The 23,694-nt window shown below is 35.3% G+C and overlaps 1 protein-coding gene across 14 annotated transcripts in view; it reads left to right on the plus strand.

Moving 5' to 3' along the window:
- The window catches only part of APC (APC regulator of WNT signaling pathway), a 123,253-nt gene that overhangs the window by 47,371 nt on the left and 52,188 nt on the right, over window positions 1-23,694 (plus strand). For 8 of the 14 annotated variants that reach the window (XM_061158200.1, XM_061158201.1, XM_061158202.1 and 5 more), the window contains 5 exons: window positions 1,788-1,940; window positions 9,758-9,842; window positions 10,996-11,197; window positions 16,292-16,400; window positions 18,978-19,091. In XM_061158200.1, the coding sequence (XP_061014183.1) occupies window positions 1,806-1,940; window positions 9,758-9,842; window positions 10,996-11,197; window positions 16,292-16,400; window positions 18,978-19,091 (645 nt within the window). In that variant the 5' untranslated portion in view covers window positions 1,788-1,805. Of the gene's footprint in view, window positions 1-1,787; window positions 1,941-4,644; window positions 4,840-4,873; window positions 4,896-9,757; window positions 9,843-10,995; window positions 11,198-16,291; window positions 16,401-18,977; window positions 19,092-23,694 lie in introns of those variants that run through there. The other 6 variants (XM_061158198.1, XM_061158204.1, XM_061158208.1 and 3 more) reach the window with 3 other exon arrangements.

The following is a 23,694-nucleotide window of genomic DNA, read 5'->3' on the forward strand; positions in this document are numbered from 1 at the left end:
GATACCCTGGAGGAGGAAATGACAACCCACACCAGTATTCTTGCCTGGATCATCCCATGGACAGAGGAGCCTGGTGGGCTGCAGTCCATGGAATTGCAGAGTCAGACCCAACTGAGCATGCATGCACACAAAACAGATAAGTGATCCCACCTATGAATTTCTTCTTTGTTTCTGATACACCTTCTCAGTCCTTTTTCAAAAGAGTGAATTACTTCTTCACCTCTTTTCGATTGGTCAGAGGACTAAGGCTTACAACAGTAGATTAACTTTAGGTCTTACTAAAGAAGTTACATAGTAAGTGTATTTTCATGATATAACTTACACAGGACTTTTATTTTTAGACCATCCTTTTGTTTCTCAATTCTAACAATATCCCTGTAAATTATATTAGAAAAGGTAGTTAAACGTCCATTTTATGAATGGTGAAATGAGTTAAAATTCAGGGGCAAAGGTGAAGGCACGACCAAGACTGAAACTGAGACCTGCATCCCCAAATACAAGTCTAGCGCTCACTCTTTTCAGTCATGAAGGTTTTTGAGGGTGATCCCCACCACCCAGGACTCTGTTTCCTTCCAGATTTATTGTCCCTAGCTGTTGGAGAACAGATGAGACCTGTGTCACTTGATTTCCCTTGTTAGTGTATCCTTTCCAGTTGCTGAACTACAATATTGTCATGACTAGCCAGTGTTGTAATTTGTCTGCCTTACTTCGTATAGTGGATTTTTACTGCAGAAACATTTTTTTATGTCCAGATCTATTAAGTATTGCTTGAGTACAAACTCTGTTTTACTTTTTAACTCTTAAGAGATAGGTAGAATTTTATTTATTCCATAGAAATTAAACTACGAAGAGGATCTGGGTCTTTGGAACTTTGCTAGTCTGAACACAACTTCTAGCATTCTCTAATTCTTCAGGCCAAGGACCTCTTATTACCTGACTATCATCTATATCTTTCTTTTCTCCCCTCTTCTTTCATGGTAATGTAGTTAATAGCAAGGCTCTGCTTCACTTCTCTTTGACAGTCTCTACTCCTAAAATCATCTGTTTTCTTCACGTGTCTTTCAGCCTCAATGTGAGCACAGTGGGTCCCGTGATACATATGCCATAGCATGGCCTATTGTATTCATCCTTTTGGATAAATGTAATAGAATTTATATTAGCAGTTATTATCATCTTTCTTTCCAAAAGAGTTGAAGTCTTAATCCAGTCCTCTCCCTTGTGTCTGTTTTGTTTAATGACCGCCTTTTTAATGAGGCCTTCTTGGAACTTCATATTTCCCCATGGATAATGTTTAAGACTGGCCTTTTACCAAATGAAAAGTGGTAGACTGCAATACCTAATCTCATTAATCCATTTGGGCTATAAAATTATGTGACTGTTGGGCAAAATCCAGAAATAAATTAATATGACCAATATAAATATATTTCTTATCAATAACTGCATTTCCCAAATCTTGTCTGTAAGACCATTTAAAACATCTCTGAAACCTCAAAAAAATTCTAACCTGATAGAAATCTTACCCACCTGTGAAAAGGCAGGTGTTTTTCAAACACTACTGACGTTCTCTTCTATGTTAACTCTCATTTGTCTTTCATTAAACCCCGGTATTTCAGCTTCTCAGAAAGGCCCTGCCACTCACACAGTGTTGCTTTGATACTGAAACTGCTACATTAACACAGTTCTTGTTAAATGTCTCTGAGGTTTTATTTCTTTATCCCTTTCTTTGTAACAAGCAGCCACTCTTATTTTTTCAGTAGTGAATTTCAAAATCCTTTTTAACCTTATAGGTCCAGGGGTAGCCAAGGATGGCTGCAGCTTCCTATGATCAGTTGTTAAAGCAAGTTGAGGCCCTGAAGATGGAGAACTCAAATCTTCGACAAGAGCTAGAAGATAATTCCAATCATCTTACAAAACTGGAAACTGAGGCATCTAATATGAAGGTATCAAGACTGTGACTTTAAATTGTAGTTTATCCGTTTTTATTCCGTGTTTCTTCCTGTAAACTTTGTGTTAGACACTTCATTTACTTAGAAGTGTATTTTTTTTAAGTTAAGCAGTAACCTGTAAACTCTTTCTTGCAAAAGTTAAAATTGATAGTTTCAGTCCAAATGTTTTTAATTCATCCAGCAAATCATATAAAGAAAATGATTATAAAACCACAGTGACTAAGTAGTTAGTCCTTAGTTATTTTTAAGCTTAAAAATGAGAGACCAACTTCACCATCACTATAGTGAGGCTGGGTGTTCTATGTAATTCACAGAAACTAGCCTCACAACTGCCAAATTTATCTTAAGGATTAAAACAAATCATAGTCATCATCCCTAACCCCCTCAGATCTTGTCATCACTTAAGTGCTGCAGTGATAGATCATCAAGAAATTTGGGGTGATCTAATGAGAAGAGTCCCGAAGTGAAGATTAGTACCTGATTCTATTTCTGGTTTTCCCATAAGCTGAGTTATAGACTGTCGGGTGCCCTTCTGGAATTAAATTGCTTTATTTGAAAAAGTGGTCATTGCACTAACAGATGATGTCCACGACACCGTCAAGCCTTGAAATTGGTTTGCTGTATAGCATTGCACAGCTGTGATAACCTCCGTGAAAAGTTATAAAATATTCAATGGTGCACTGGGAAAATATGTTCTTATTTTAAAATAATTGCAGTCAAAACTTTAACTGTTTTAATTTCCAGTTAGGCAGATTTTCCTCTCACTGAATTTAATAGAACTGGAGGTCATCAACAAAACTGTTACCTCCTCCTCTTTTTAAAAAATCCTTCTTGCTACGTGTTTTTTCTGCGCCTTGGCCATTTTACCATCTGGGTTTCTGACCCTCTTCTTCCTGTCTGCTGACTACTCTTATTCCTTATTCATTTATTATTCTCTTCTGTTTCTTTCTCCATGCATTTTGAGGTCTCTTATTCTTCAAGCTTCTGTGTATTACTGAACTATTGAGCTGCTCCTCTTTTACCTTTTTATTCAATATCATAACAGTTTAGCCTTTTACTCATTTGAACCTTTCTTTCTTTTTCTCTATTTCTCTCTCTCTCTTCTATGCATAAATCTTTTCTACTGTGTTGCCTATTTCTGTGGCAGTAGCAATGACAGATCTCCAAGATACCTATCTCAGATCCTTCATAAAGAAATATTTTTTTCTATAGACTATAAAGAAACATTTTTTTTTCTCACCACAAACCATGGAAACAGCTGAATCAATTACCTACTAGGTTAAAAAAGAGTAGTTTGGTATTTTAACACTGATTAACATAATATATCTAAAATTATTGTACATGACATGTGGTTTTAAAAGTTTAAAGATACAAAATTTAAATTCCCCAGCAGGACTAATGGTTTATCTGCTTCAGAAGTATATTTTGTAGAGAATTCTTCCTAGCACACCTATCTGAATGTCTCTTGTGCAGAATTCTGAGTCCCCTTTTAAAGTTTTTTCTTTTTTTAAACTACTTGAGCAAATTGAAACTTCATTTTGGTGAAACATTTTAACATACCTTTAGATCTATCTCCATGGATGGAAATGCTGAAGTGTGGAATGTCTCTCAGAGTAACAATATAAGTCAGATCCTTAAATTTCTGCAATAGAATACCAGGTTGACCTCTTAGGAATGAGGTATAATATACATCATGAATATTAGTAATTAAGATATGTCTGAATTCAACCATAAATTGATTACTGCTCAGTGAGTGTTTTTACAAACATCCTTGCAAAGCCATCCACATATTTCTTCAGGATTTAGTGTATGGTATCATAGCAGTTATGCCCTTATACTGAAGTTATTTATGTATCTACTTTCAAGAAGCTTTTTGAAAAAAAAGAAGCAGCAGCAGCTTTATAGTACTAACAGGAAACCATACTCTGTTTATTTTGTCTTAAAATACCGATGTGTGAATGAAGACACTTGGAAACACTGGAACTTACTACATTGGATTAAAGTTAATCTGAAACAATGGTTATTTCTCAAAAAACTCACTTTTTAGACTTTGTAATACATCATGTGATCTTGTATTATGTTTACTGATCATTCGTATGTAATGTGTCCACCCTGTGGATGGCAAGGTGTGTCTCTTTCAACTACATTATTTTAGGATTTCTGAAATTTATACAGTAGTACCATCTAGTGGCAAAAGAGAATACTGCTTTGTTATTGATTACATGTCATTGATAGTATAAAAATATTCTGTGTGTGTGTGACAGTCAGGGAAATATATGTACAGCAGTTAAGGAAATGTGAGCATTGACTGTATTTGAGAATATTAAGAAAATGTTTATTTTGTAGGTCTAATGATGGCATTGTGGTTGTGTTTAGAAAGAATCCCTTTTTAAATATATATGTAGAATTTTTTTAGAGAAGAAACAGTATGATGACTGAGATTTGTTTTTCAAATAAATTTGGGTTGAGGGGGAATGGAGGAAGTGGTTATAAGCATAGATGAAAGAAGCCCATGAGTTGATAATTTTTGAACTAACGTGAGGATACATAGGAGTTCGTTACATTATTCTCTACATTTATGTATATACTTGATGCTTCTGTAATTAAAATAAACTACAGATTTTGTGGGATTTAGAATAAGAATGCAGCGATTATAGCTAAACTTAAGGGAAATTATATACTATACTTTTTACTCCAGGGCAGGAAGTCAATGTGATTTACTTTAAAATGCTGAGCATCGCAGCATGATAAATATGGTGAAAAATTAAGTTAGTTGCACAGTCGTATCCGACCCTCTGCGACTCCATGGACTGCAGCCTGTCCCGCTCCTCCGTCCATGGAATTCTTCAGGCAGGAGGACTGGATTGGTTGCCATTTTCTTCTCCAAAATATGGTGAAGTATGAAGCATTTAAATTGAAAGATGGCATGGTGTAGAAAAATATATCTAGGTAAAATATTAACCAACCGTTTATATCGCTTGTATTTTAGTAAAATGAAGTATTTATAAATTGTTTTAACTATAAAACCATGTATATGGAGAGTATCTTGTATTTTCAGAGTGTAAGAAAAAAATGAGAAGTAAAGATTCAAATTGGCACAGTTCATAATTTATTTTGAAGATTTAATTACCAAGTATACTTTTATCTAGTAATAAAAAATATCAGTAACTGTGACACAGTGAGAAAAACAGAAGTGGATCAAGTTGAAAACTCCCTTGAAATGACACAGTTACTCATTCATATTTTCTATTCACTTATATGACCACAGTATATTTGTCTGTAATAATTAATTCTCTCATGTTTCTAAAATCTTAACTTTTTAAAAATAATGTTTGATTATATGATTAATTTTTTAAAACCAAACTTCCAGAATTTATAAATACAAATGAATATTCTCTCCTTTAAAATTACATATTAATTCTAAAAGCTGTCATTTCTCAAAACATTTTTTGAAATATTTTGTTTGGAATTGCTTTGTAGTTGTGCTGCATCTTCTTTTAAAAACCTCTTTGAAATCAAGGACTTCTTTTTAGGCTGTATTCAGTATGCAACCCCAAGCAAGTAATCAGCCCTACCGCAGCAACTAGAAAACATTGGATAAAAACAAAAACCATTCTTTTAAAGACATTGGAGAACTGTGAAATCATCAAGAACTATATTAACTAAAATTCCTAAGAGGAAAGAGCCCTTTCTAGATGAGCTGAGATCACCAGTAATTTTATTCCCCAGGGGTATTTACTGATTCTGGGGACACACTGATAATTAATCATTGGCACAGTCATCGAGACTCCACTGGAGGAAAGAAACTGTTGGGCAAAGACGCGGACATGTGCGAAGCATTGACGTTTAGCAGGGCTCCAAGGGTATGACTAGTGTCTCACGTTCTCTCCAAATGCATGGGGTGTTAGCCGAGTCTTGTTGAGGGGAAGATGCTTGGGAGGACTAGGAAGCGGATCGTTAGGAGGCAGTGTCCTGCTAAAGCGGGTCTCAGCCTCAGTGTAAGAGAAGAGATACATTCAGAGAACTCAGCAAACCAAACCAGATGTGAAATGAAAGTTGTTCAGTCATGTCCAACCCTTTGCAAGCCCATGGACTATACAGTGCATGGAATTCTCCAGGCCAGAATACTGGAGTGGGTAGCCTTTCCCTTCTCCAGGGGATCTTCCCAACCCAGGGATCGAACCCAGGTCTCCCACATTGCAGGCAGATTCTTCACCAACTGAGCTATTAGGGAATCCCATATGAATTTCACTTAAACTGCATCTGCAACCCATTTTCAGTTATTGGTTGAAGGAAATCAGACCCCTCTGGTGGAAAGGGCAAACTCTGTAAGGGAAACTTTAATCTCAAATCTTTCTTGTTCTTGTATATATAATGACTGGCATATGGTTAAAAGTTACAAGAAATACAAAGAAATAGGAAAATGACTGATAACCAACAGAGCAAATATGTAATAGAAGCAAATCCCAAGATGATCCACATGTTGTAAGTAAGTAACAGTCAAGGATTTTAACATAATTATTTTAAATGTTTTGAAAAAAAAAGATGGATTAAGTGGATAAAGAGTCAGAAAATCTCAACAGAGAATTGGAATCTATAATTAAGAAGACTCAAACTTAAACCTTGCTGGTAGGAGTATAAAATGGCACAAACACTTTGAAAAACCATTCAGCAGTTTCTTTTAATCACTGTGACTCAGCGTTTAAACCTCCAGATATATATTCAAGAGAAGTGAGTACAGTGTGTCCACATGGAGATAAGTGCAAGAATGTACATAGTAGCATTCTTCATAATAGCCTCCAAACTGGCAACAACCCAAATGCCCATCAAAAGGATAAGGGATATATCAGTGGAGATCTATTCATACACTGGACAACTACACAGTATTAAATAACTGATACATGCAATAGCATGGATGAGTGTCATAGAGATTTTGGTGAGCAAAAAACACGAGACACAAAAGACTGTATACTGTATGATTTCATTTATATGCAATTCACCAGCATGCCAACTAACTGATAACAAAAATCAGAGTACTGATTACTTCTGGAGGATGAATATTGATTGGTACGGGGCAAAAGGGAACCGTCTGAGATACTGGAAATGTTCTGTGTCTTCCCTGGGGGGCAATTACATGGATACTTGGATTATATAAGAAATTTAAGATTGGTGTGCTTTTCATATGTATGTTTTATCTCAGTAAAACAGAAAAGAAATGAGCCTAATTTTTATTATGGAATAGACACAAACTGTTCACAAGAAAGTAGTAATGTAGTCTTGCTGGTGGTGTCATCTTGAGACAGAGTAACTGGGTCTATAAATTAACTGCATATTTTTGAGATTCATAACTCAGAATTTACAAGAATAATTTAAGAGAACACACTGGAATAAGTAGCTTTTCAAGATAGATGCTTTGAAAATTTAATTTTTTAAACTTTAAATTTCCGTAATTTTATTTACTTTATGGTTATTGCTTTTATCAATAGACTTCTAGCCATATGCACAGAAACTTAAAACCTACAAGTTATGTATATTCACTATTTTTAAAATTTAGGAAATACAGACAAAAAGAGATCAAACTCACCCATTTAAAAAAATTTTTTTAATGTTGGTAACCTTTGATAATGTGTATATTTTTCTCTCTGCATTTTATGCAAGCATGCATTCAATGGGATCATATTTTGCAGCATGCTTTTTAATTTAATATAGCTATCACTTTATGTCATTAAGTATTTTATAGTATTTTCACAGATGTATAATATTCCGTTGTTTGGCTAATGCCATAAATTTATTTAATCCTTTATTGTTGAACATGCAGATTTACATGGCCTTTTCATTTCTGTTGGTGTTATTTTAATTTTTCCTTATTATTTTTAATATGTTTTTTAAAAGCCAATAATGTGCCATTAATTTTCAAAAATTAAGTATAATGTCCTATGACATATACTATGACATATAATTTTCAAAAATTAAGTATATGTCCTATGACATATACAGGGGTTTCTTTTAATTATTGCTTTTGAATTCTTAAATGCTTGTACTTTTTCTGAAAACAGTATTTGTTTTGATAATATCTATTGTTTTAAAAGGAGGAAACCAAAAACAAAAATTGCTTGTAATCCCAACTTCTATAGAATACTCACTTGATGATAGGCTATAGAGAAGGATCATGTATAAGGAAAGACCTGATCAGAGCTGTGCTTTAAAAGCCTTATTAATCTGTTAGTTCTATGCAAGGTAGGACCATTTAGGAGATTATTTTAGTAGTTTTGGTGGGGTCAATAGTCAGGATAATGACATAAGAATAGAGAAGAGATGGCTAATAAGAGATATTAAGCCTAGAATGCAGAGTTGATAACTGATCAGGGAGATGAAAGAGGCGAGGCTGAAGATTAGAGCCTAAGGGGAGAAGAAGGCTGCTGCCGTTTAACTGAAAGGATATAAGGCAAGGAGCAGGATCTAAGGGCACAGGGCGACAGCTTGAATGTTTACATGCTCAGTGCACATCAACCAGACACTGAATGTAAAGCATCTGTCAGTCATACTGGGGAACGGGTCTGAAGTTGTAAGGTTAGCATTGGAGACGTATCACTGGCAGTTCCTTGAGACAGGTGGCTGTTGAATTGTGAGCCTGCGAATTCTAAGAAATAGGATAAGATTGAAAGATCATTGAATTACAAGCAGCAGTGGATGGAAGGAGACCCAGGATCCTGAAAACTGCAGGTAGCGTCCAGTGGTAATTCTCAAACTTTATGGAAGAGACTTGTGTCCTGATGTTTATAGTATGTAATCTACATTCATTCAAGAAAGACATCCCTGTGCAAATTTATTTCCTATCCCACAGTTGTGATACACTGACACAGTTTCTGACTATAAATAACAGTTACCTCCATGATTGCACATCTACTTATCTAAGCCTTTTAACTTCCAACATGGTCTTTATTAGAAGGTCAGATCATTAAGGTCACAGGCTATTTTCTTTTCAATCTATTTTTTTTCAATCTTTTCTTTTCAATCTATTTATGGATCCTTTTTCACATAGAGGAACACTGCCCATAGCTATAGGATTGTAACTGTTCAAATACATTGTTTTGCATTTGGAATCCTACTTGACCAGCAAAGATTTTGCTATGAACTAGAATGGGATGCCTCAGAGTATGTAAAATGTAAAAATATGTATAAATTATTGTTAAAGAATATACAGAAAAACTAGTAGAAAGTGAAAGTTTTTTACCTTCTCTGACAAAAATTTGTCAAGAGAAGGCTTTAGATGGGAAAGGAAGCAATGGACCAAAGTCAGGAGACAGCATACAGTCACTTAACTGCTGAGTATAAACCAATGTAGTAGTAGAATGTATATAAATTTAGCATATAACTGCTTGGTATTTATCGGGGTGTTAAATGTGTTAATTTGCTGTCTTTCATGGCCATGTTGGTACAAGCTTAGTTTTTCTGTCTTCAGCAAATCTTTTGAGTCTCAGTTGGTCTGTCTGAAAAATGACAGTAATCCACCTTGTTACATGTTATTTCAGAAGTTACAAATAAGATACCTTAACTATTCCGCGTATACTGTATGGAGACTTCTTGTAATCACCATCATCACAAAGTATCACTGTTTTGGGGCTGTAATTTATTATTTATAATTAGTAATAGGTAATATAGGTAAAGTACTTTGCATTTTATATGTTTTCAGATAGATCTGAAATAACTTTTTTCCCCCAGCAGACCTAAATGCCAAGAAAGTTAAAATCATATCTTCAAAAAGTTATTTAGAATTTTGTCATGTTGAGATACTGTGTTCTTTTTTATAGGAAGTACTTAAACAACTACAAGGAAGTATTGAAGATGAAGCTATGGCTTCTTCTGGACAGATTGATTTATTAGAGCGTCTTAAAGGTAAATTTTTAAAAAGTGTTTTAAAGTAATTTTTTTAAGCTCAAGTTGTCAGGTGTATATGTCCAAATACAGCTTCTCTTCATTAGAATGTTGGTGTTGGATTTTCTTAGCCTCATGTATTAGGATGTAGTTTTTAAAGTACAAATACATAAAAAATCTATTTGCTTGTCATTTTTTCAGTTAAAACATTTAACTGCCTTTAAATAAACTATTTTAGATACCTTTCTTGACAATTTTCAGCTCTTTCTAAAACGCATTGCTCTTCTGACAGTCATTAAGTAGGCCTTTATTAAGCTTTATGCTATAGACTGGACCCATTGCTTCGTTTGAAGGAGTCAGTGCCCTTCTTTGTTCCATTCAGAATAGAAGTGTTTTATCTTTGCACATATATACACACACATATATACACACACACACTGATTTTAAGCCATTTTTAATAGAATTTTAAAAGAATGTCTTTCTTGTTTTATCACTTAAAAATTCAAATGTCAAATCAGTAAGTTTTAATTGTAACTGAAGATGGGCAGAGAAATTACTTTCGGATCCCCAAATATATTATTACTTAGTAGGAATCTAAGAAAGGACATTCTGTCTAATTTTTCTTTAACATACTTTTTCCCCACAAGACCAACTCAAGCTATCTTGGAGGGAAAGTTTAACTATTCTGTTCATAAATAATTCTTCATTCACTCATATACATTTGTGGCTTTCTCTGATAGAAATCTGTAGCTGCAGGCCTCTAAACCAAAAGGTGAACACTTTTTTTTTTTTTAATGACCCAGTATTTGTGTATATTGCAAGATGGTCACCACCACAAATGTACCCTTTTATAAGTGCTTTGGCCTGGTGTTTTTTTTTTTTTTCAGGACGTTTCTGTTTTAGAACCAGTAGTCAGTGAATTTCTCTGGGCATCAGCATTTGAGATAAGGATTTCCTCTATCCTTGTATAGATCTGCTGCTCAATAACTGCAGTAATTTAGTACTCCTGCATATTTTATGTGATATATATATAATGTATTTCAATTATAAAATGGTTTAAAATTTGAGGGCTAAATGTGAACCTAAGGTTTCATTATTAAAAGATAATACATTAGCAATATTTTAGATCACTTAAAGCAGTTGTTTTATAAAAACTTGTCTGTATTTTATTTAGAACTTAACTTAGATAGCAGTAATTTCCCTGGAGTGAAACTACGGTCCAAAATGTCCCTCCGTTCTTACGGAAGCCGAGAAGGATCTGTATCTAGTCGCTCAGGAGAGTGCAGTCCTGTTCCTATGGGTTCATTTCCACGAAGAGGGTTTGTAAATGGAAGCAGAGAAAATACCGGTTATTTAGAAGAACTTGAAAAAGAGAGGTAACATTTCTTCATTAAGTAGTAAAATTTTATGCTCCAATTTTTGCTAGATTTTGTCATTTTGTGGCAATACAGAATAGGAGTTACGAAGCGTGTGTGGTGGGTGATCACAAGCAGCACTTAGAGAGCATTTTCCATTCATTGTCTCAGAGTGATGAATTACTGGGCGTCCTTACCTTACACCTGAAAATGTGAAGGAGGCAGCTTCTTGGGACTCCAGTGCTCAAATGCTCTGTACAGTGAATAATGTACGAATAGTATGCATAATCACAGTGGCTAAAATATGTAATGCGTTTTGATTGACTTTTTGGTTATCTCTTCAAATGAGTTAAATGACTACCAGATTCAGTATAAGGTGACTGGTTTCCATCATTAAAGACCTATTTCAAGGGGTCACAAATGAAACAATTTATCAGTTTCTGTTCCTTAAAAAAATGTTGCCTGATACAGAATCAGTTCTCCTTTCTAAGAGCTAGTGTGTTAATTCTTTTCTTCTTGAAGTTAAAATCATCACACTACAAGTATCAGAATATATAGTTACCAAGCACTTTGTCAAGTATTTTTGTACGTCCTATAAGATTATAAATTCCTTTTGCATGATTAATACCATATTATATTTATATTCCTAAAAGTTCCATTAGACTTTCAAGAAATACTCAAATGTATAAATGTTAATTTGCATAAATGTACAAATGTATAAATTCTCTGGGACCTTGGTCAAGTCTTTAAATTTTTGTGTCATTTCCTTCTGTTCTACCTTGTGGAGTTATGAACAATGGATATTAACATATGGAAAATACCCAGCATATCTCATTGAGAGGCAAAAGACCTTTTACTACTTTCTCTCTGGTTTTAGATGTGTACATCTCTAAAAATAACAATAATCATGGGCCAGAAATAGTGTTAAGCTTTCTTTAATCTCTTGAGTTTCAGTGAATCTCTGTTTCATATCTTGAACCAGGACTCTTTCTGAGAGTCTAGGAAACAGTGTCCTGAAAAATCAGAAGCTAACTGGAGTGTGCATTCTTCCATCGCTTTGTCCCCTTTGAACTCTGTCAAGAGGCATGTGAGCATGTCAGTTTTCCTAAGAACCTACTTTGCTTTATGTGATAAAGGCCTAATTTTATTCACAAAGAGTGTGTGTGTGTATGTAGTTGTCAGGATCCTGTGTCCTCCTGGCTCCCACCGTTGTTTGAAGGTAGATTTAGCCCTTGCTTATGGGACAGAATCTGTGTTTGGCTCCCGTACTTGAGTGATAGTTTGACTAGGTCTCGGCTCAAACTCATTTTCCTTCTTTATAATCAGCATCACTGATGAGAAATTCCATATCAGTCTAATTCACGTTCCTTTTCAGGAAGCCGTTTTTCTGAAGTTTCTAGACTATCTACCTTGATAAGTGTTTTCTTGGTTCATCATACCGGATACCACTCACTGTGCCCTTTTGATCTGGAGATTTATTTTCTTCAACTTTTGAAAATTCTGGTATTTGTTTGATGATTTTACCCCCTCTGTGTTTCTGTTCTTTCTTTCTAGACATCCCTTAAGTCAGAGAACTATCTCTGTATCTTTTTTTTCTTGTTCTCTGTATTACCTATAGATACAGTTTAAGTGAGGTAAGTGTTAGAAAACACTCAAGCCAGAACTCAAGCCCAGATGCATACCCTTTTTTTTTCCTTAATTTATTTTTGTTTTTGACTGTGTTGGGTATTCCTTGCTGCACAGGTGCTTTCTCTAGTTGCAGAGAATGGGGTCTTGTTCTGCCCCACGGGCTGTAGGGAGCACAGGGTTCAGTGGTTGTGACGCGTGGGCTTAGTTACCCTCTGGGCATGTGGGATCTTCCAGCACCAGGGGTCAAACCCGAGTCCTTGCACTGGCAGAAGGATTCTTAACCGCTGTGCCACCAGGGAAGCTCCATGACCTTTTTGAACCTCAGTTTTCCAGTTAAAAGATGTTGTGAGGATGAAATTAGATATTTTTTAAAAACTCCTTAGTACTCTTATGTCTGATACACCCAAATAGTTATTGTTACATTAGCCAGGAATACTTTTTAACAAATATTTAAATGTCTGATACATGTGCCATGTTCTTCTAGATGATCCTGAGTTAGCTAGAGGACTAAGAAGACATGAAATTTATGTCAGATCACTTTATTTATCTTCCTTGGTTCTTGTCTGATCGCAGCAAAAATTTGGAGCAGTGGACCAAAAGGTGTAGAACATCAGGCAAGCTACAGCTCCGCTCAGCTCAGCAGACACGTCTTTTGTTAGTAAGATGCCCCACAGGAACCCTCCCCGTCTTCCCTGTGGCCCCCTCTCGGCCCCTTTCATATGTCCAGTCTCCTCCTCTTGGCTGTGCCTGGTGCAGAGTGGGGCTTGCGCCCACCACCAGTCAATGAGAGGGATGCACATGGTCATACACTCAAGGCCGATTGGCAATTTCAAGTTATATAACACAGGCTGTATTGTTTATGCCGTCCCATGTGTCGTCCCCTAATTCCATCTTATAATTAGATGTAGAATATTCATGAGCCCTTAATGGTCCCCTAACTGCCTAAAGTTACTTGGAGAAGCCCTTTGGTGGTTTTCTATCCACTGTGTGCCCAGGGCCCCTGTGTTGAAAAGTCTCTGTGATTATTTTGTAGCATCTGTGAGCTCTCATGGGTGTGTCTGGGATGGAGTTCAGAGATCAGCTTGCATCCCTTTCAGCCAGGCCTCCCCTTGTTTATGTCTAACTTCCTAGCTAACATTTACATTTTAAAGAAGACTGTTGACAGTCACTAAATAAGCCTTCAATATGCTAAACGACAAAGACCCACCAGCTGCTGAGTCTGTGCCTAGTTTCAGTTTTGAGCCTTAAATACAGTGATGTGAGTTACAAGATCAACTCCTATCAGTTAACCACTTGTTATCATGTTGGCTCTTGACTTTGGCTTCCCAAGAGCATTTTGCCAGAGTCCAGTCTTAAAACTTGCTGGCAACAACTTGGCCCTATTCTCCTTAACATTTTTCTCCCTCCAATACCATCACTAAAATTAGCTTATTCATTTGAGCACTTTTAGCACCCAGATCTTGATTAAATAGGCCAATTTGTTGAAGATTAAGCAGAAGAAATAGCATCTCCCTCTGTCCCTTGTTCCCTTGCCTTGGTCCTGGTGGGTCCTGCAGGTGCTCACCAAGGATCATTCAAAAATAGGATCAGATCTCATGTTTTTGCTAGTGGTAATACCCAGCCTGTAGAAGGGGTTCAGGATTTCTGCACTGCTTTCTCCTGCTCCTGTTGTCAAAAATGGAAGGGAGAGGGCAGCTTCTCATTGGTCAGCACCTCTGCCCCAGGTTGGCACATCGTAACCAGGAGCTGGCTTCTTCCCATGAATTCCCCCACTACTGAGGTTGCCACAGCAAAAAGTGAAGGCTTATTCTTATTTTTTAAGCTGCTTCTCAGTAAAGAATGGAAAGTTTAGCAAGAGTAGAACCTTACACATACATCTATACTTATTCATCAAGAAAATACAATCAAATAGAATTCTAAAGTGTTAATAGCAGAGTCAGAGTGGGGAATGACTCGGTAAGAGCGAAGCCCAGAAGCTGTAATAAAAAAATCCTCATATTCAAGTGATTCACTGAGAAAATATATTTATAACTGACAGAGTCCTGTCATTCTTAATACAGAAGAGGTCCTGTAAATAAGAAAGAGTCACAGAAAAGGAAGTAAAAATGGGTTTTAAACTTGGAAAAATGCTTACCCTTACCTATACTAAAAGAAATCAAATTAAAACCATAGTGATAGGGAATTCCCTTTTGGTCCGGTGGTTAGGACTCCGCACTTCTAATGCCATGAGCTGGGGTTCCATCCATGGTCTGGAAACTAAGATCCCACAAGCTGTGCAGTGTGGCCGAAAACAAGGAAGTCCATAATGATATACCATTTTTTAAACCCTAGAAATGTAAAAGAATCTTAAAAGTTGGATGAAACATTTATATTGTCAAAGGTGGCAGAAGCATAAATTGGTACAATATCTAGTAAGGACAGTAAGTTAAAAATTTACATATCCTAGGAATTTGTCATCTACACATGCTTGCATATTTGTACAATGAAGTTATATATAAGTATATTCAATGAAGCACTGTTTATAATAGCAAAAGATTAGAAAGACCCAATTCATAAATATCTTTGCAGCTAGCAAAAAACCACATAGGACCTTTTTATATTCTGATACAAGAATGATCTCCAAGATAGACTTTTAAGTGGTAAAAAGTTATAAGACAACACAGATAATAATATGCTATTATTTATGTTTTAAAATGTACGTGTACATATGCACACATATATGCTTTCCTTTTTATAGAATGTCTCTGGAAATAAATATAAGAGAATAATAGTGGTCGCTTAGGGAAGGAGTCACAAAAAAGGACATAGATCATATACTTCTTGTACCTACTGATTTCTTCCTCTTAACCCTTTATTTTGCACTTATGTTTATATTGATCAGATACGGAGTATTGATATAGAATATTGATATAGGTTGTTATTGAGGACATCATCGATTGGGTTGTCAGAAATTATGTAACAAGTTCATCTTCAGATTCCAAGCCTAAGAAAATGTTTCTCTCCCTCAGAACAACCTCCTGTTATTACACAGAGATAATATATTTCTTATTTTGACTAATAAGAAGCTGAAAGCTACGTGCAATAGTTCCCTATACTCTAAATTTATTTTTTGTGTAATTAATGCTTTTCTTTGCTCCTTTATTATACTTTTTATTCTTATATCTGAGTTTTATTAAATCTGTACCTTTTACTGTATACCAACATCAAATTCTTAGACTCTAAATGTGAAGAAAGCATTTGGTTGAAATGTAAATGTTCTAGTAAGAATGGTTGCCATCTTATTTAGCTGAAAAAGTTTAAAACTTTTAATATTCAAATTTTAATGACTGTAATCTAAGTCCCACCTTCAGAAATCTAAAATTAGTAAAATTCTCACTTATTCATTATATTACTTTAAATAGAAAACATTACAGTTATAGCTTATGAGAATTGCTGTTATGTGCTCCATATTAGCACTGTGTAAACTTAACTTTTTTTGAAAAACAGATCATTGCTTCTTGCTGACCTTGACAAAGAAGAAAAGGAAAAAGACTGGTATTATGCTCAACTTCAGAATCTCACTAAAAGAATAGATAGCCTTCCTTTAACTGAAAATGTAAGTAGCTTGACAAAATAACTTATTTTTATATCTGAAAGTGTATCTAAGTTTATAGCTATATAGTTATCTGTAAACTGTAATATGTTTTATCCAACTTCAACATAAATATATAGTCAATGAATTTTGTATGTAAAGATGATAAAACTAAAAGATTCAGGATTCAACTAGGTGTTTTCTTATTAGACGTGTTGAATTACCAAAGATACTCTGTGGAGATGTTTATTGCCATCTGTCTGTTTTTTGAGCTATGTCACAGGACTTGTGCCACATGGGTTTGCAGTGAAAGTACCTTTGAGATAACCTGAGTCCTGTTCTAGTCATTGTAAATGACAGTAGCTGTTGGCACAGAGCAAGGGCTTTTTGCAAGCACTAAAAGTTGTTTGTTTTGCTAATATAACTATGTAAAAAATAACTTAATTCTGTCAGCCTCTCCCTCCCCACCCAAGCTCTCCAAGTCAACTGTTCTATTCATGGGGTGACACGTATAAGAACATTTCTGAAATACATTGATAATTTTAAATAAGACTTTATTTTAACTGTTACCCATAAATTTTAAAACAATTTTTTAGAAATAGGCCAATTAAAATGAATCTTCCACTCTTGGCTTAGATTTTTCATTTTCTAATAAAGTTTTGAGAGGACATTATAAAAGAAAAAGTAACAACGAAGGAAAAACCTTTTCCAGAACACACAGTTAATCACATTCCTGCGTGGGTGGGCATTGTCTGGCGGGAGCTAGAACTAGAAACTTCGGTGCTCAGCCTCCTGAGCACAAACTTATCCAGATTTGTGAGAGGGAAAGAATCTCCCTTCCTGACAACGTCGTTAACATCCTTTTGGGAGCTAAGGAGACACCACAAATGAAAGAACAGTTCATAGGGAGTGTTGACGCATGAGGATTAGGAACTCAGGAGGGTTTGGAGGGATCATTGCTCTTAATATTAAAGCACTGTTTTGCTTAATATTCACTTTGGTAATTAAAATGTACAGTATTTAGAGTCTAGCTGTCTGCATGCAGTTGTGTATGAAACAGTTCAAGAGCAATTGGTTAATACCTGAAACAAAGATCAGTTGTCAGCTCATTCCCGTATTAATTTACCATATAGTCAGTCACATTTATTTAAGAGGATATGTAAGACATTATAGACCATTAGGCAACATTAGCAAATGTAAATTGCTTTTATTTCATAAATATTTTTAAATTCACAAAATTTTTATTTTGTATTGGGAAGGCAGGTTAAGAATGCTTTCACATGGAAATACTTATCAGGTTACTAGGCATTGCTTAAAACATCAGATATAAACCACGTTATTGTAATATAATGTGTCATCTTCAACCTTTTGTGCAAGGGATTTTTGGAAGTGGAGGACAAATAAGTGTAGTTATAACATGACTCACAGCATGCAGACTATTTCAACTGTGTTGCAACACATAATGTGGATATGCCTATAGGAACGCATTCTGCATATGTCGTCTGTATATTGCAAGGGAAAAGGGTGAAAGCTCCTCTAACTTACCTGACAACACAGTTTGGGATTCTTAGGCCTACAGAATGCTATTCTGAGTCAGACACATACACATGCAGCTTTTGTCTCTGTGTGTGTGTGTGTGTGTGTGTGTGTGTGTGTGTGTGTGTGTGTGTAGGATCTTAGTTTCTGATCAGGGATCAGACCTTCACCCTTGACAGTGAGTGCGTGGAGTCCTAACCCCTGGACCTCCAGGGAATTGTCCACATGCAGCTTTTTATTGGACTTACAGAGCATGAAAAATCTACAGCACTTCCTTATTCCCTTCATGGTCTGTTGTAACTGTCACTGATTATTTTGTCCAGCTGTTCTTTTAGCCTTGGAGCATGTCTTTGTAAGTTGCTTTGCCTTCTCCTTTTCTTCATTTTTTGTACCTAGCAGTTACCACAGCATCTGGAATTGTAGTTAGAGGGCTAATAAAGTTTTGAATGTACTAACACCCACTCCATGAAGAAGTACTTTTTTTGGTTTGTTTCAACTTTGGTTCATATTTATATTTTTACCAAGAAGTTTGTGTTATCTTGCAATTTATTATTATATAAAAGCGTTTCTTTATTCTATCTTCTTTATTTTACATGTGGGAAAGTTCTCTCCATTTAGTCTACATGTACATAAGAATCCTGAAGTGAGGTATAAACTTAAGGATGATGGACCTGATTCTTGATTTTTCTATTTTGTCCACATTAATATTCTAATTTTTAACAATTCAAAGTAGTGCTTCTTCAGGACAGAAGAACTGTAAGGTAACTGAAAATAGGCTTACCTTACCTGGATAAATATATATATTTTAAAGAGCTAGTACAATTTAATTAAAACTATTTGTGACTGTGGGGCAATAAAAGTGTTTCAACTCTTCACTTCACATCAGAAAGCCAAGCTGAGCCTAGCACTGATCATCAAGTTTTAGGACTTCTTAGAGTAAAAAATGATTTTCTTATGATAACTTACATATTTGTTTATTCATTTTATTTTTGGATACTTATATGCTTTTTTATTTTTACTGATAAACACAAGATATTAACATTTCCATCTTATTTGTGGTTTTAGTTTTCCTTACAAACAGATATGACCAGAAGGCAGTTGGAATATGAGGCAAGGCAAATCAGAGTTGCGATGGAAGAACAACTAGGTACTTGCCAGGATATGGAAAAACGAGCACAGGTAACATATTTATTATTAAACTATGAAACAGTAGTAGCTAGATTTCTATGAAGAATCTAATGAATTACAGCTCTGTTAACTTTGGTTAAGTTTTATTCTTAAAGATATTTTAAAGTCTATCTTTACTTTGGCACTAGTTCAAAATAAGAATAGTTTACTATGGCTGCTGGGAAGCATAACTAGTATTCACATAATTCTGCCTTCATATTTCAATTCTCTGATACTGTTCTGCTGTGCCTTGGAATTATAAGAGGGAAGAAGAATTCAATTCTGGTAATCTTATTAGTTGCTAGCTAACTTCAGTTATCCTTTGAGATTTTTACTTCTGTATTTGTGTAATGAAAAAAGGAAAGTCTCATTCAAGGAGAGAAACATATAAAAAGAACCTTGGGAAGAGAAACAAATTGGATGGAGAACATTCCCATGTTTCTACCCTCAACTATGTAAAGAAAGAATATTGGCATAAGAAAGGATTTCTTAAGACATTAGACTAATTATAAAGACTGGTAAAATTCTACTATTTTAAAATTAAGAATTTATCTTTATTAGGTACCTTAAAGAAAATGAAAAGGGGAAAAAGCATGTTTGGGAATTCCCTGTCTGTCCATTGGTTTGGACTCAGTGCTGTTACTGCCAGGCCCTGAGTTCAGTCTGTGGTCAGAGAACTGAGATCCCACAAGCCAAATGGCACGGCCAAAAGAGGGGAAAAAAGGTGAAAAGATAAGTTACATATTGGGAGAAGGTATTTATCACCGTATAAGTGGTATGGAATCAAGAATATATAATGAATTTCCAAAGATACTCTAAATTATATGATACAATTAATACAGATTTAGTATTTGTTAACAGTTGGTATTTTCATGAAATTATTTTAAAATACCAGGCAGATTTTCTTTGTTTGTTGATAGAAAAACTATGAGAAATTTTACTCTGGTTTATATGAATTTACATTTTTAGAATGTGAGTTTATGGAATACTGTATACATGTTTTTCTATATCTGTTAATGTGTTTGTTTTTAGAGGTTCTTAAGAAATGAGATGTTGATATGAAAATTTCTGTATTAATATATAAATATAAATAAGTATATTCCAGACAGCTTACTGTAGAACAGATTAACTTGAGTTCTTTCTTGGCCATTTTGTCCAGATATGTGCAGATGTATTCATTTTAATTTTGTTCTGGAATATAGTGTTCTTTTGCTAGTTAATATTCTAAGGAATTTTTAGTCCATATTTTATAAATACAGCAAACATTCATTTATTCTGGAAATATATTAAGGTTAGGGCTAAAGAAATATTGTACACAAAGCAAAAATGGAAATATTTGTAGTATATATGAGGAGTTAATATCCCTAATATACAGGGAGCACCTACAAATCAATTGTAAACAAGACAACCAAAGAGGAAAATAATCAGAAGGTATGAGTAGTCCCATCACAAAAGTGCAAGTGGTTAATAAATCATTGTGAAAATATACTAAAACATCACTAGTCATCAGGGAAAAGTAACATACAATAATGTTGTTTTTTGTTAGTGGTGGTGGTTTCTTGTTTGGTTGGTTAATTTTCTGCCTATCAGACTGGCAAAAGCTTTAAAGTTTAGTGTCATGTAATACTGGTGAGATTTTGAGAGATTGTAATACGAAGCGTTGTCGTCTGCCTGTTGTAAGAATAAACTGGTGCAATCCTGAAGGACTCTGTAGCACTACCTGTCAAAGTTAAAATGTTTGTACCCTCTGACATAGTAATTCTGTAAGACTCTCAGAATATGTCCTCCAGGAATGTCGAGTTAAAGCAGCAAGAATATAAGTATAGATTTTATGCTATTCGTCACAACACTGTAAGACACAGAGAGACGATTTCAGTGTCCATCATTTGGGTAGTTATTAAATTATTAAATTAGTAGTATGCAACTGTTATAAACATTAATAATTAGGTAATGGGAATAATGAAAATAATTGTCCATAGTAATTCTTTCCCTTGTAACTCTGCTTGAGTGACTCAACATGTAAGACTAGAATGGTCAGCTAATGAACATGAAAGTGAATTCCAAGAAGGCCTGAGGCCATGAGAAAAAAATGAGGTACCTCCTTTGCAAGGAAAAAAGATGGATAAAAATTCCAAGTAAAATAAAAATAGAGTAAAAGTTTTTTTAAAAACAATTATGTACCAGAAACAGAAGCCAACATTATATTAGATTGAGAAAATAGAGAAATAATTAGATTATTACCATTGCGGTCATTAACATGGTTTGCCGCTTGCTTTCATCACTATTACTTAACTTTGTTTGGAGGTTCCACTAATTCAGGTAAAAAGAAAACAAATTGTTTAACTACTGCACTATTTTCCAACTAGAAGGGAAGAGAGCAAATAATTGTCATTTGTAAATTACATTGTTGTCTACCTAGAAAAACCATGGTGAAGAGCCAAAAAGTATTTCAGCTAATGAGAGAACTCAGTAGGGTGGCTAAAGTTAAGATAAATTAGGGTTTCTCTATTAGCAATGGCTACCATTTGGAAATGGAAATTGGGTAGAAGGATCTCTTCGTAATGACAGGAAACTTTAAAATACCAAAAACAGACCACATGAAGAAAAATATAAAATTGCTAAAGGACACACTATGGGGCACTAAAAGTAGAAAAACCTGTGTGGCTGTCTGCATTGTATTTGTGTTATCTGGTTGCAGCGACGCCAGGGATATCGCAGAAGATGGGCCAACTAAGATTGTCAGGGTCCTGCAGGGTATGGAGGAGTGAAGTGAGTAGTCAGACCACTCTTGCTGTCTGTACATCCTGTGAATGCCTGCTTCCCCTGCACCCTGCATACAAGCCCGACCTTCCCACACACTTGCCCCTGGCCCCAGCTACTGTCTGTGCTGATCACTGGGGCAGTGAAGGGCATTCCCCCTCTGCTGCTTTCCCTGGTAACTGATGAGCCAGCCTGACATCACTCTGTAACTGGCACGCTCCGCTTCCACCCAAGAAGGAAGCCTGCTGCGAGTCCTGCCTGCCATCGTCACACATGGTAGGGTATCACTCCAGGACTTTGTTTCAGGTGTGTAAGATCCCCCTTCCATTAAACCACTGATGTCTCTGTTGCTAAAAATATAAGGTGAGAAGATTTTAATATCCTAATAATGTCTTTCTTTAAAAAGTTGATATAGAAATATAATATGATTCCAGTCATAATCTTAATTTTTTTAAAGCCCGGAAAAATGATTTTTAAGTTTGTAAAGTAAGAATTTCCAAAAGTATTTAAGAAAATTATAATGAGTGAGGATTTACCTTACCATTTGGTAAAATTTACTGTAAAGGTGTTGCAGTAATCACAGTATGATATTAATAGCACAGGAATAGATGTAGGCAAATAGAACAGAACAGAGACTAGAAAAAGATGTAAGAAAATCTGGAATCTTTTAATGACAGAAGTTGCAAGTTTGGGGCAGGGGGAAATGGTAAATAACTCAGTGAGAACATAGATGATAACTGGGAACCTTTCTGGTGCTGGTTGTTTTTTAGTCACTAAGTCATGTCTGATTCTTTCATGACCCCGTGAACTGTAGGCCATCAGGCTTCTCTGTCCATGGGATTTCTCAGGCAAGAATACTGGAATGGGTCGCCATTTCCTTCTCCAGGACCCAGGGATTGAACCCACGTCTCCTGCATTGGCAGGCAGATTCTTTCCCACTGAGCCACCAGGGAAGCCCTATCTAGTAGTAGAGAAATTAAATTAGATCCCTACCTCACATCTTGTACATGAACAGTTACAGGTGAGTTAAATATCTAAATGTAAAAAGTAAAATTAATAGAAGAAAATATAGGACAAGAGAGATCTTAATTAAGAATGGAAACTCAAAAGCAATAGGAGGGGACAGGATTTATTTTGTAAAATTTTAACGCATTCATCCTGCAGGGAAAAAAGGGGAAACTATTTGTGACACATCAAGGGGAAAGGTTTAATACCCCTGTACTGTAAGACTTCTACAAACTAAGAAGAAAAAGACAGCTCTTTTTATATGGGCAGAGGACGTAATCATTCAGTTTATTGAAAAGAAAATGCAGATGACCAATAAAACACATGCAAATGACTGTTGAACAGTTTTGGGGAAATTGAAACAAAATCCACTCTTGCCCATGCCTATTTGAATTAGTTTCTGCCTGTCTCCATTAACAGTTTGGTTATTTATTTGTTTGTTTCTTTATTTGTTCAACACAAATTTGGGCTCATATTATGGTGCTCCCTACTCTCCTCTATGCATGTAAGAAAAGGTTGGATAAAAGTACATCACCTTGTTCATAAGCTTTTTCTGGGAGTTGGGGATTGGTAGGGCGAAAGTTACTTATACTTCTGTGCTCCTGTAATGTTTTATAAATACATGGATGACGTAGTTCTGTGTAGCTTTACCTGTTTTCTGCTTGACATATATTTAGGTTGTTTATAATTTCTCTGTTAAAACAACTCTGATAAACACACTTATCCATATCCTATAAACGTGCACAAAAGTTTTTCTAGGTCAAGAGTCTTTTTCTTAGAGGGCTGTATGGTAAGTAGTTTAGACTCTGTGAGCCATGTGGTCTGTTGCAACTACTCAACTCTGCCTTTG

Source organism: Dama dama, chromosome 12, assembly GCF_033118175.1.
Source record: "Dama dama isolate Ldn47 chromosome 12, ASM3311817v1, whole genome shotgun sequence".
NCBI lineage: Eukaryota > Metazoa > Chordata > Mammalia > Artiodactyla > Cervidae > Dama > Dama dama.